Raw genomic sequence first — 12,648 nt, 5'->3', positions numbered from 1 at the left:
ACAAGCCCAAGCCACACTATATTATCTTGTACGCAGCGACCAAAAAGCGTGGCTTCGGGTTCCGCGTGCGCTATATCATAAGGAGACGACGGCCTTGAAGGGAGAATTTGGAGCAGTCACGACATCCTAACAGTATTGGATTCAAATGGACTTAACTTTTGGTATTCACCGAGAATACACTCATTTTTGTAATACTTACGCTCACAAAAGGAGGGAGCGAGGAATTTTGTCTTTGTCACCCGCTTTCTACTCAGTTTTGCTGACACGACCACCCAATTACTGCTCCGAGCAGACGAACGAGATGATGCGTCTCGAGGGCTTGATCCGAATAAAATTGTACTTACAAATAAACTCTGACTGCCCCGTCCGTCCATAGTGGAAATTGAGATGTATTCACGTGAGGTGCTATGGGAAATACTCAAGGCCATTCACAAAAAAGATGATAACATTGCAATAAAAATCATGGAAAAAGGTCATGCATTCACTAATATTGTGCCACTGCACAAGCGCAAGACAGTTTGGAAGAGAGAAAAAGAATTTCTGTTTTACTATTCTGGAATCATTTCATTCATGGCATGTTTTTCGTGAAGCTGTAAATGTTTGTTCTTGTTATTCCCGCACAAAATCATATTGCAAATGACAAGGACTCACAGTGTAACTCAAAATATAATCCTGCTCATGCTACTGACATAAGGAACTTTAAATCTGTTGTTGACTACTCATGCGGCCGTGTCCTACATTTTATTGCAATAACAATGACACGCTGTATCGACCCGGCCGGTTATTTTAAGCCTACGTGCTTGGCAAGACCGTCACTTTGATATGAACATATCCACATGAAATAATATTGCCTTGAACATTCCTCATCAGAGCAAGTGTAGAACAGCAAAATACAAATTGTTTTGATCAGCCTCTTGGCTGCTGTTTCCCACGGCTTCGATTCACAAGAAGCATTACTGATCAGTGGCAATACACCGTTTTCGTAAAGCCCCGAAACCAATCGTAAAACCAGTTGTTGTCTCAGCGAACGGAGTAGCTTTTAATTAGTCGCATCTTCGCGAATTCTCAGTTGCCAGCTGGACTGGTTGTGCAGTTGCTTGTGAACCCTGCAAACCAATCAGTCACGCTGCCGCTGAACATTATAGATAAGAAGCATTTAAAGTACACATCATGAATCGTGTGTGTGTGTGTGTGTGTGTGTGTGTGTGAGCGTTGTAAGCCTTCTTAGATTTGTCAAAATGGCTTTTGGAGTTAAATCATTAATGCCATAGACTCAATGTATTACTACTATTTTCGTCTGAAACCCATTTGAAAAAATGAGCTCCGTGTGTTGTTGAAAATGGCTTTAAAAATACATCGTGTATGTTTTGGAGGAAAAAGGAAATGTTCAGCAGTGTTTGTACATTATGTGCCTAATGAGGGAGAAGGGGCCTTGTTTGGGCGAGTCAGTTCCACTTGGAGGGTCGCCTTGCAAATTCTGGCCTGGAAGTAATGGGATGTTTACACTTGAAGAAGAAGGAGGAACGCTATGAGCCGTCCACCGTGCTCTGTACTTGGGACAAACGGTGCTCGAATCTGCAAGTGATGGAAGCCATTTGATGATGGCATCACTTGAATTTGTCTCTCTGTTTGCGGAGAGACATTATCATCTCGGAATATGGAAGCACCACAGGGAGCGCGTGGTCCTTAAAATGACCTCATATTCCTCAGCTTGTATATAGACCACACAGAACAAACATCTGCTCTAATGACTCCTGTGAGAGTCTAAACACTAAAGGCCTTTTTTTTTTTTCTTTTTTGCTTTATCCAAATGTTAACTTATGCAAAAAGTAGGACACGTCACTATTAGTGTACCGTGTCCCATTGCTCAGCCATTTGAATGATCTTATCGATCAAAGATGCAGGATGCGCAGCAAACGTTTTGTATCTACCATATTTTTGGAGGGCCGAACATTCAGCCCTATGCAGATACTCAGATGAAGCCAATCAATACAACAAAAACATGCTTTCTTTCAAAAAACCCAACCTTTTAAAAGAGGAATTGTTGCTGGGTTCTGATCGAACTGCTGCTACAGCAACATATGCATTCATCTCTTCGGGTGGTGACATTGCTACAAAGTTTGCCTTCGCTTCCGAAACTAAACCAGTAGCTGTCACCGCTACCGTTTCTTTTCAAGGTTTTCAACCTTGATATTAACACGTACAGTATGTTTGTCTTCTTGAAAAGTTTGGTCATTCCAACTTTAGAGGCGTTGGATTGGTTCTGATAATTATTCCACATCAATTCCATTTCCAAGTGTTTTGACCATTAACTACAAATTCAATGAAAGAGCATGAATGACAGAAGTGCTTCACTTCAAGCTGCCAGTCTTCTGATGGATCATCTCCCTACGGAGGCTACATGCCCGACCCCCAACACACGCAAAATCACAGAGAAACAACACACCCACAGCACTTGTCCCTGAAGGACAGTCATTTCCAGTCCAGCTCGCCCCCACACCTTTGCGTTTTACACACAAGGTTAATATGTATGAGAGATGTATTGAAAGGTCATAACTGGAGGCTTTCTCGATTCTCTTTGCTCATGGAAAAAACAAACGCTCTTATGATACCGATGCAAGAAATGTATACAGTATTCTGTGGGTGGACAAATGTAGTCTGCCTATGAAGGGGGATCATATAAATATCTAAAAGAATACATGTGTAGTATGTCAGAGTGTAAACTGAATTTCCATGTGAGTCATCATAATCAATTTAATACATACAAAATAAACACATAACAGACTTAGACGTCGTATTGTGTTTAGCGATTATTCGTCCAGTTTGAGTCACTGGCAACACCAAACTGTAAAACGTAAGACTACTTTTAATAGAAGTTTATGCCAAAGTCCCTGTAATTCAACTTTAAGGCTCTGATGTGATTGAATCAAGCTAGTGTGTCAAGTGTCTGCAGACATTCTCGCTTCAATCGTCAGGAGTTAAAGATTGAACACTAGCAACGCTAAAGTCACTTCTCGCGAGCCTGTTAAACATTTATGCAGCGTGTGTGTGCTTTTGTCTCCTCTTCACATGAACATTATGTTCTTGGGAAAACAAGGCAGGTTCTTCAAACACTTTGCTTAAATAACCCCCATCTAAATGATACAACTTTCATGACTTCAAGAGCTGGTGAAAAGTTCCAAAAGCCGTCAAGACAAAAAAGAAATGGGAATCTCGGAGTTCACAACCGCGGCACCCGTGTGTTACTTTATTATCATGTTCAGACTTGACTTCTCATTCAATCTGTCCTCCTCTATTTTCACCTTCTTTGACTTGGTTCTCTCTTGAAGGCTCCCACCTCCCTCCTTCACACACTCGGCGAGCGTTTGAAGCGGGCGAACACCCACACGCTCACGCCACAGCAGATCCTGGCTCCTGGCTGGTTTTGAATCCATGACAAGGAGCCCTCTCTTTGAATATCAAAGACCTGTGTCTGAGAGCGCGTAGGCATGACTCACACCTGGCTCTGTCTTTCTTGCAGCATTCAGCCCACTGGATGTGACGGGGGGCTACCGGAGAACACGGTCTGGTTGACTATTGTGTGGGCAGAGCCTGGCTGGATTTGTCAACGATCTGAAAAATGCAGCAATGCGTTGAGATTTCTTACAGGCATGTTTGTCCCAAGCCGGTTCAGACTTCCACGCCGAGCGCCTGTGACTTTTTCAGCACTATGTCAAACCACGGCGGCGGCCAGAGTTGCTGTGACGCCGGCAAAGCGGCTTAGGGAACTTTGTTCTTCAGCCGCCGTGCTGCAGATCAAAAAAGTACTTCTAAAAGTAACCTATCATAACTCTGCAGCACTTTTGAAGAAAGTGTTTTGTTGCGCTTTCTTCCTTCAATGTCTGTGTGGACTGTGGTGGCCCAGTTTGACTGACAGTTTCTTTAATTTATGTTTTGGATTGTATGGAATATATAATATCTAGCTTTTGTCTTAAGGAGGCTATGTTGTGTAGTCAGCTATGCCTTGAGGCAATAGAAGCAAAATGAAGTTCTCTACAACCAGCAAAAGGCGTTATTGATTCCGTTTCACTGTGTTCGCTGGCTCAAAAGGTCGTTAGGCAGCATTAATCGACACATCAGTCACGTTGAAACCGAAGTTCAGAACTTGCTCACGGTGTCCATGCATCCTGAAAAAGTCTTAAATTACATTTTCCAAAATGAAGGCCTTCATCATCCTTAGAAACAACACATCATCCGTACAGCCGCTGTTCAAAGATTTTAAAATGTCAATTGTGTCAAACCAGCTAACAAGAACAATAATAAATCCAGTCACTGTTCCTGGCAGTAAAAAAACTGTTTTCACCTTCTGGACTGAATGCTAATATTAGTCAAAAAGATTTTTTTCTTAATGTTTGTTATATTTCTATATAGTTTCATTTGGCTTGAAGAGGTTCAGTCACTCGTAACAAAGTTAACCTCATGCTACGTCGCCTGCGTAATGATCAACCATTCTTTTAAAATGTTTACATTTTTATTCACACCTGCCATAATAGTAAAACTGTATATTTTTAAACTTTATACATACTCTTTCTTAGTATTATTATGTTAAAATATATCCTGTATATTCTACAATCTGTAGTCGAGTAAGAAAACACTGTTACATGTGCAAATAAGTTTTGTGTGTGTGTGTGTGTGTGTGTGTAATCGAAATGCGCTGGCCTGTCAAGAGTCAGACGCCTATTTGTATGGATGCGGTGCTGTTTCTTAGTGGGGCTACGCGCGGCGCGGGTGCCCTCGCCTGTCTTGCGCAGCAGGCCGGGTTGACACGTGAACCGCAGCAGCCCCGTTTGAGCGGAGGCGGTAGGGAGAAGCCAGGAGGCGAACAGGCAAGCACATGGACAGGCTGATGCCAAGCAGGCAATGGAGCAAATAGATTGTGCAGCATCGGCGCACGCGGACGGCCTACCCGAAGAGCGACCGGCAAGCGAGCCCCTCATCAGCCACTCTTGCCTCTACATAATTCATTGCGGTGGGGATACATACTGTACGTGGCAAATAGGGCTCTCATCTTCCTCCCCGCTCGTCATCTGCCCTTGTCACATCCCTCATTTGTTATGTGTGACGTTGGAGGAGGGAATGTCATTCGTGCAAGATGGGAAATGAACAAAGCTGCGCGTGTTAGAGTTGGCGTGAGAGGAAGAAATGCAGAAGAGAGACGAGCGCGGCGGCTGGAATTGGGCAGTGGGACTCTGGGGGTTCAGCGAGCCCACACGCTCGCACAAGAACACTGTGTTGTTTTTTTTGTTTTGTTTTTTTAAAACGGACTTTTCTCCCAGCACCCTCATTGACTTGTTGCATGACACGCAAAGCTAATGGATAAGCTGTGAGTTTGATTGTTCAACTAACAGATTAAAACGACCTTTAACACGGCGATGTCATTGGGGACGAGAGCCTCTTCCATCTGGTCTTCTCCAAAAATCTTTGAAAGTGTTGAGCTCGTATTTCCCTCAAGCATTGGGCACGTGCCCACCAGAGCAATAGCCTTTGCTTGAAAGCAGCCAGAGCATGATTGTAAGTTTTCCACAGGGACTTTGCTCGAAAATGTGAGGTGCTCGGATTGACTCGGTCTTGTTTTTTTCTCCGTGGAACACATGGCGGGCTGTGCAAGTCAAATAGAAAACTACCTTAAAGAGCTTAGACAGCCCTGTCAGATCTGTCGGCTTGTGTGCCTGCACAGTCTAATGGTTTGTCTGTGCGTGTGCGCGCGCGCATGTGTGTGTGTCTTTGTCTACATAGGTAGAATGTAAGAAGGCCCAGCCCAAGGAGGTGATGTTCCCGCCCGGAACAAGAGGGCGAGCCAGGGGTCTGCCCTACACCATGGATGCCTTCATGCTCGGGATGGGCATGCTGAGTGAGTCATACACTCCTTTCATGTGAACACGCGGTCACACGAATGATAGAAATGGCCAACAAGTGCTCTAACTCAAACCTGCAACGTGTCCATAGAAGAACAACTTTGCTATGAGACGGTTCTTTTTTCAAAATGTTACCTTCAGAAGCACCGTGTTGTTCCGCCTTCGTAAAGCAGGAACGAGTATAAAAGCCGTCAATACAGTTCAAAAGGTAGCTGATGAATTTGTCACCCATTACTTGAAAATGCTTTTTGGGAGTTTTTTTGTGTGTGTGTGTGTGTGTGTGTGTGTGACGACAACAACAGGCGCAAACGTTATCGAGCTTTTTTCTGATGAGAATTTCGATGGGTTGCTTGAAAAAGCGGCTTGTGGAAAAAATATGCCATAACACCCTAACCCGTTTCAAATTACGACCCAATGGATTTTTGTCTTGGCAAATATTACATTTTCTCTGTGACATGTTTGTGCGCAGCGGCAGCCCCTTGTAATTTTTGGAGGGTCGCGGTGTCACTCGTGCTGCTGGAAAATAGCCAATTTCTGAAAGTAATTTAGTGCGTAAATGTTTGTACGGTGTCCAACGAAATTCTCCCGGGATCATCCGCGGTGCTCCCGAATGCGTTCAATTTAAATGATTTCATTTTTTGAGGAAGAACTGAGCAAATGTCATCAATTTATACCTGCAAAGAAAAAGAGTCAAGCGAGGCAAACTCTTGTCAAGAAAGCCCCATTAGTTGAGCACTGGCCCTAATTAGGCGGCTTGAAGGTGTGCCACCAGTGGCCACTGTGGTCTATTTCTGGTGAAGTCTGGTACAGACAGCCCCTGGCCATATAGGAGGAGTAGACCAGCACATTAGCAGGCTAAATGAAGAGGAAAATTGGTGTAATGTCATATTAAGGATTCATCACTGTGCCCCCCTTAATGGGTAATGAAGGGGACACACATGTCAGGGAGAGATCTCATCTACAGGGACCTCAGCTGCTGGTCTACCCCTCTTCATTACCATCCTGCCCATGCCTGTGGCCCCTTTTTAGTTAACACTATTTTTCACTCTCTCCCTTCCTGCCTCTCCATCCTTCCATCATCTCTCTTTCTTTCTCTCTCCCCCTCTCTCTCTCCGCCGATCCCATGCATATCATTTGTATGTGCGACCCACCCAAATGGATTTGCCCTCACATAAAAGATTTATTTTTCATTCAAAGGCAAAAGAAACATGCTGCTGATTGCATGAGACTCGTTGTTGCTGTGCGAGTAGACCCCCCCACCCCACCCACACCCAACCGCCAACCCCCCCGTCTACCCCCTCGTACAGCAGGTGCACACTGTGCCATATCCATGCATTTTTATCTGCACCAGGTAACACAAAGTTCGAACCACTTGAGAAAGTGAATTGCGCTCAAATGTAGCTCTAGTGTTGAGAACTTATCCAATATCTCAATATGGATAAATATTTTGGATAGATGAATAGATTTCATATTTATCACTGGTCAACGTGGTCAAGGAAATAATGGAATCCGGCAGCACGGCGGAGGTGTGGTTAGCACATTTTTGTGGTTGGGGCTTCGACTTTGGGCTCTGGCTCTCCTGTCCAATTTCAATGTTCTCTCTGTGCTTGCGTTGGTTTTCTTCGGGTACTCTGGCTTCCTCCCACATTCTGAAAATATACATGTTAGGTTCATTGAACACTCTAAATGATCCATAGGTGTGTTTTGTCTTTTGTGTCTATATGTTCCCTTTGATTGACTGGATTGCACAGTCCTTAACAGACACGGCCAGACACTTAATATCACTTTTCTACATGGTAACAGGTTGCATTTCCAGTTCTGTCGTAATCATCAAACTCGAGCCCGAGGAGCCAAATCACTTGCGTCGATCATTCAGGTGCTCGCTGAGCTGAATGTGCTTGACTTCATGAGCGGCAGTGGTTCAAATATGAGAATTGTAATCAGCTTTGAGCTTTCCCGAAAACGGAGTCATGTCAAACTTTACTTCTCGTCCGTCATTTCCGCGTCTTCCAAAGGCGCAGGGAACTTTCCAGAACTTGTCACGCACTAATGTGTCCGTGGAGGAGAAGCGCTCTTCTCCTCCGCTGGGACGAAGCAGACAGAAAGGCAGCGATGTGCTCATGTAAGAATATTAGCTGCCGACTTGTTTAGCGACAGCCTTATCTAAATGAAATTGGAACAAGGACAGCGAAACATTCCTTTCTATAATTTGCATTTAGAAAAAAACAAGACCCTTGGCTCATTATTTAAGAAAGTGTAAGCTTCTTTTGTGCCAAATCTCATTAAAGCTTTCGCTCGCGCCTTTGTTTACCGCCTCTAATCGAGGCATTTATCTTTATTGTGCTGTGCCCGATGTATGTTTGTTGAAATAAATAGACATTTGAGCCTGAGCGAGATATGGCTGAGCCAGATGGATAATTGATTTTAAAGTGAATCAGAGCTGTTGAGCCATAAAATAGGTACATTAGCATGCATATTAATAAGGCAAATAAGAGCAGGCGAAGACACCGCCGTCGGGCCGAGCACAATGGCAGGCTTCATTTCATGGAATAGCTTGCATTTTCTCCCCTCCTATCTTCGGATTTTCCTTCTAAGTGCGCACGATACGAGATGTGCGTCTTGCTCCGCTCGCCTAAAAACCTGAAATATATCTCTCTGTATATCTCTCTTTCCTCACAGGCGGTAGCCCTTTGTGGCAAATTCGGTAACGGGAGCTGTGTCGAGACGCGCTACATCAGCCTTGAAGAATGGCTTTGCCGTTTAAGCCAAGCAATTTTGGCTAGGCATGTCTTCTGTTTGACAATATCAAACACATAATATCCCAGTTTTGGTGTTCCATAATGGCTTTTCATTGTATCACATCTCAGTTCTTTTCAGCCCAAACAAACAATGAGGGCTTTTGTGAAAGCTATCCATCTGTGGCTTCCAGGTGATGACTTCTCATCACAAGCTAATGAAGATTTTCTTTTCTTTTTTCTTTTTCATGCATTCATCCACACCGGGTTAGCGTTCCCCTCGCCGCCTCTCTGAGTCGCATTTTCTTTTTTTTGTCTGCGAGCGAGATGGAGATGCTTGGGGCAGACACATTTTCCCATTGGGTCAGGAATAAATTGATCTTTTTCATGGACAGCAAACACCGATTAGATATTTATGACCAAGGTCAACCTTTCTGATTCCAACTGAGGCATACAGAGCAGAATCGACACACAAACGCTAACACACACGCAGCAACATGCACGCATGCATGCAAAATACCGTCCATTATGCCGTACAAAGTGTATGAGGGAATTTCACATTGCATTTTGCTCGGCTATGCTTTCAAATGTCTGTTTTCATGTATTGATTCTTACAAAAAGGGCAACTGTTTACCAGGTGTATAAAGTCGATTCATCCTACATAAGACAAATGTGTTTTTCGACGGTAACTTTGAGAGTCTTCAGTCCTGGCCTGAAAGACTTTTCTTTCTAGGTCATTTAGTTCAGAGTTATGGTTGGTAGCTCGCAATAGCTTGTGGAAAACGGATAAAGACTGAGACATATAGCGTAATTAGAGGGTTAATTATGTTTATATTACCCTTGATGGTACTTAAATTCTCACTGACTCACACGTTGGCCCAGCCTCTCATCCACCCACTCTCCTCGTGTTATTTTTTTTTTTTCTTTTTTTTGGGGTGGGGGGGGGGGGGTTTGTTTCCGCTTTCGTCAGCGCTCCCTCGCATCGGTGTCTCAATATGTTGCCCACAGCTGCTTCGGCCTCAACCTGTCGAGCTAATTAAGTGTACGTTCTGCGACGTGCGAGATTGTGACAGCAGATCGACAATGCATCTGCCGCTTTTAAATATTCCTAACGACATTCCGTCCTGTCTGCGGCTCATAGTAACGATACTGTGCATCTGGCAAAAGATTGTACGACCGTTAAGAGTTAAGCAAAACGTGTACCTTCTCAGCATCCACGTGTAATTTCTGTGAATTTTGACTTCTATTGTAGCATACTAAACATCATTTCCAAGTACTGGTTCCTAGTTTGTATCTAATATGATTGCACTTATCTAACGATGGATACAAACTAACTACTAACTTCAATGCCATTACATTGTAAATGTATGTATGTCCTGTAAGTCATTCAATGAATAAGCCAATTCAAAAGGTAAACATTTGATCATAGCAAAACGTGTCAAATGGAACTTATACTCGGCACACGCGCATCCAATATTTCCAACTGGCATTCATACTGTGGTGGCTCAGCTATGGGCTATAGACAAAGAAATAAGGAGTCCGATTCTAAATCATATCGAAGCAACTTTTTCCAGCCGGCAACATTAGTAGATGAAGCTCTCCGCGCAGTCCACAGAACATAAAGTACGGCAACACTGTGACCGGTGGGCGTCGAACAATGCTCCCGAGAGCGCCATAAATGTTATTACTCTCTCTTATCAAAATGCCTGAACATTTCGGGTCAATAAAAAGAACTGAGAACCGAGAGAAGAACTCGCGAGTGTTCGTGCTGCGTAAGGGCTTCCGAGTTGTCGCTAACGTTCTTCATGCGAGATGAGCCCGAAAGCCGTCCGCAGCCTCGGATGGATTGCGACGACGACCAGAGCGGCTCCATCAAAATTAGTAGCTCATCTAATTAAGGCAGTTGACCGTTGATTTAGGGGTGGGGCTTGTCGTCACTCTGCCAACGCGGTGAATGTTTTCCGCTTGACAGTCAGGCGTAAACATGATGAACCGTGAATACATGTCACCTCTTTTTATTAGGCTGGAAGCAAGCGAGTAAACGACTTCTACCTCGCCATTTTTCAAATACGCTAAATGAGGCTAGGACATGATGCATATTAGGCTGTCTGCTTGATAAAAGATTCTTTCATAATCTCATGCTATTTAGAGGATCACGTTTGATCTCGTTCAGGAAGAGAACAATTTCTTTGTTTCTGTATTATTTTCAACTACATTCTATTGTAATGGGTGTCACAGCTCTTTTGCTCTTTCTGTCAAAGGTTACCCGAATATTGTGGCAACGTACGGCCGTGGATACACTGGATTCACACCCAGCTACAGCTACCAGTTCCCTGGTGAGTCACAAGCTTTTTTTTTTTTTTTTTTTTTTAAAGGTCTCATCGGTATGGCGGCGGTTTCATAAATGCTCATCAACATACACGTCAGTCACCGAATCACCTGCGGGGTATTAAGAATGTGACGTGTCCAGATTGCTTAAGCAGCTGTATTGCAAGGCGACAAATAGTGAAGTCAATTTTGCTACCATGACCAAATGACAAAAATGGGATCAGGTCTTCATTTTCCATCAGCCAATGTATGCAAAGTCCTCAGTGAAGAAGGGAGAAATATGCTTTCCGAATGCCAAAAGAAGGAATTTCTGCATGAAAAGTGTTGACTTGAAGTGTAAAGGCACTTTAATGGCAGTCCAAGCAGTAGGTTTTGCGGGGTGAGCAGGTGTAGCGGACCACTGCAACAGGCCTCACAGGGATGCCTTCCATTTCATGCTTTATTTAAGGACTTTACACATACTTTGTTTGTTGTGCCAGACATCCCTCCTGCCACTGATAAGACGGAATGGGAAATGTCTGACAGCAGCTCAAATCTCTGTAATATCTTTGTGAAATGGATCCAGGAATGGCACCGCGGCAGGTCCAGCTGAGACCACCTGCAGATCAGATGTGTACAAGATTTGCACCGAACGGCAACCATGTATGGCAGAGACTGCATTTTCTTTACAAACGCCACTGACCAATCCATAATGGATGTCGATCATACAAAAAACAAAAAGGGTTTGTTTTTGTGTGCCGTTACATCTCAAATAGCGAAGCCTCATTTAAACTGCATCCATCCGTCATTCGTATCCGCAGAACCCATCTTAAAAGATGCTCACGAGACTCGTAGTGAAGGAACTGTCTGAGTTGATTGAATAAATCCAGTCAAACGTGGATTTTTCAAAATGTTTACTGTTTTGGGGCAAATTAAGTGATATCACCTTCCCCACGGCAGAATAGATTATCCTTTCCATGTTAAACTCAATTTAAAGAGTTTGATAAAGCTGTATGATTAAAACGGTGTCCTCTGGACTCGCTCAGCTCTTGACAGGGTAATTGGAATTTTTTATGTATAAATCAGACCCCATGTCCAAATTAGATAACCCCAGGACAAATATTGACTGGTGTCCTTCGTTGCTAAACTGGTGGAAGCATCCTCATTTTCGAATCGCTTTGGTTTTTCTTTTCTGTCTCTCTCTCACTGTACATAACCTAACTGAAACACTCTCACAAATAAACGGCAGACCAGATCCAAGAGGCCTAAATTCTGGGCTGTGGTCCAAAGTTTTTTTTTGTTTTTTTTTTAAACATCCAACATACCACACGGGTCCACCGTTACCAGAAACACGTGTTTAGGAAAATTGCTCAGTTGTCAAGATAAAGCAGTGCTAAAACAATGATCAGTGATGAAACACTAAATTGAGTAAGATATCAGTGAGAGGAAATTCACAGGAAGAGCAAACCCAAAAAATGGGAACTGCCAGTAAACACAACCTGAAAAAGATTTCAAAAATACAAACGGCCTAAAGTGGAGACACAAATGATGTTGTGCTTGAAATGATCAGAGTGCGTTTTATATCATGATAATGTCATGTTTGTCTGTGTGTACAATTAGCTAAAATATCACTGCATTCCATTCGATGAAATATGACTCGTAACTTTGTTAGTGGCTCATTCTGAATTGAAGTTCAAACTTTTGGGCCCAAG

General features: G+C 43.5%; 1 protein-coding gene across 14 annotated transcripts in view; it reads left to right on the top strand.

Annotated features, from left to right (window-relative positions):
- LOC133467751 (RNA-binding protein Musashi homolog 2) overlaps positions 1-12,648 on the top strand; it is a 215,191-nt gene that overhangs the window by 155,210 nt on the left and 47,333 nt on the right. For 13 of the 14 annotated variants that reach the window (XM_061752975.1, XM_061752973.1, XM_061752971.1 and 10 more), the window contains exons 9-10: positions 5,776-5,890; positions 10,891-10,965. In XM_061752975.1, coding sequence (XP_061608959.1) covers positions 5,776-5,890; positions 10,891-10,965 — 190 coding nt within the window. Of the gene's footprint in view, positions 1-5,775; positions 5,891-10,890; positions 10,966-11,436; positions 12,182-12,648 lie in introns of those variants that run through there. The other variant, XM_061752977.1, reaches the window with a different exon arrangement.

This window comes from Phyllopteryx taeniolatus, chromosome 17, assembly GCF_024500385.1.
Source record: "Phyllopteryx taeniolatus isolate TA_2022b chromosome 17, UOR_Ptae_1.2, whole genome shotgun sequence".
Lineage (NCBI taxonomy): Eukaryota > Metazoa > Chordata > Actinopteri > Syngnathiformes > Syngnathidae > Phyllopteryx > Phyllopteryx taeniolatus.
Note: the sequence above shows the minus strand (reverse complement) of the source record. Positions and strands in the feature narration are given on the sequence as shown.